Source organism: Trypanosoma theileri (assembly GCF_002087225.1).
Source record: "Trypanosoma theileri isolate Edinburgh chromosome Unknown TM35_Tth_64_V1, whole genome shotgun sequence".
Lineage (NCBI taxonomy): Eukaryota > Euglenozoa > Kinetoplastea > Trypanosomatida > Trypanosomatidae > Trypanosoma > Trypanosoma theileri.
The window spans coordinates 4726-5726 of NW_021639906.1; the positions used below are offsets into that span (position 1 = coordinate 4726).

At 40.9% G+C, this 1001-nt stretch overlaps 1 protein-coding gene across 1 annotated transcript; it reads right to left on the reverse strand.

Moving 5' to 3' along the window:
* Positions 1-591, reverse strand: TM35_000641010 (uncharacterized protein; the record flags this gene model as incomplete). The annotated part of the gene is made up of 1 exon (XM_029031042.1): positions 1-591. A coding segment is annotated over one exon (591 nt), but the record flags the coding sequence as incomplete, so codon positions are not given.
* Between the last annotated feature and the right edge of the window lie 410 nt (positions 592-1001).

Genomic DNA, 1001 nt, shown 5'->3' on the forward strand with positions numbered 1-1001 from the left:
TGCATTTGGAGTAGGATGTTCTGTTGAGTCATCAGTTCTCTGGGATCCTGTACTTCCAGTATCGATTTCTGTGTTGCGGTTTTCTTCTTTAGAGTCTTGTGTAGTTCCACCATTCGTTCTCGTTTGGCCCTCAGGACCACTTGACCCACTGGGAGGTCGCTGCCCAAGAGATGATGATGATGGCTGTGTGTTTGGGTTGTTTACATGAGTGTCCGCTGCCACTCCTTGTACGTTGTTCTGACTACCTAATGGATCCTTTTCTTTTTGAAGTTCTGGCCCATGCTGTTCAGATACATGCGGATCACTATCACTTCCCCGCACGGTAGTGACGGGACCAGTACGACTATCTGGAGCGAGATTTTCAATGGCAGGTTGACCCCTATCTCCAGGCTGAAGAGGAGTCGCAGGAAGTTTAGCAGGTAAACCAGAAATACAAGCACTTTGAGTTTTTTTAGGGCCATCACAAGTACTGCTAGAATCAGCAGCATCAGGATAAAGCCCCTGCGCAGCTTTTGCCTCTTCATCCGCCCCACAGACACATGCCACGCCAAGAAGCAAAGCCACAAGATACAACAGACGGTGTAGCAGCATCAGAAACGGAGTTTTCTTTCTCGTTTAAAGCAACTCAACTGGGAAGATAAAAACAAAAGAAAGAATAAAAAACACACAAAAATATACAAATAAACTCTTACACAAAACAACGCTATGTATAAACAAGAAACTTTAAAAAAAAAGCTCTTCTCTCACACTGCCCAACCTCAATAAAAGAAAAATAAAAAAAAAAGAGAACAACTAAAGGCAACATCAAACACAAAACAACAAGTTTGATTAAATTGATATGCAATTATATATAAATGTATTTCTGTATTATTGTTCTTTATCTCTGGAGAAAGCATATCATCATAATAATGCAGAGAAAAACACACAACGCCCAAGCACAAAGCGAAACCACATATATTAACCATTAGCCCACTTTACCAAGTAAAAACAGAAATATACAC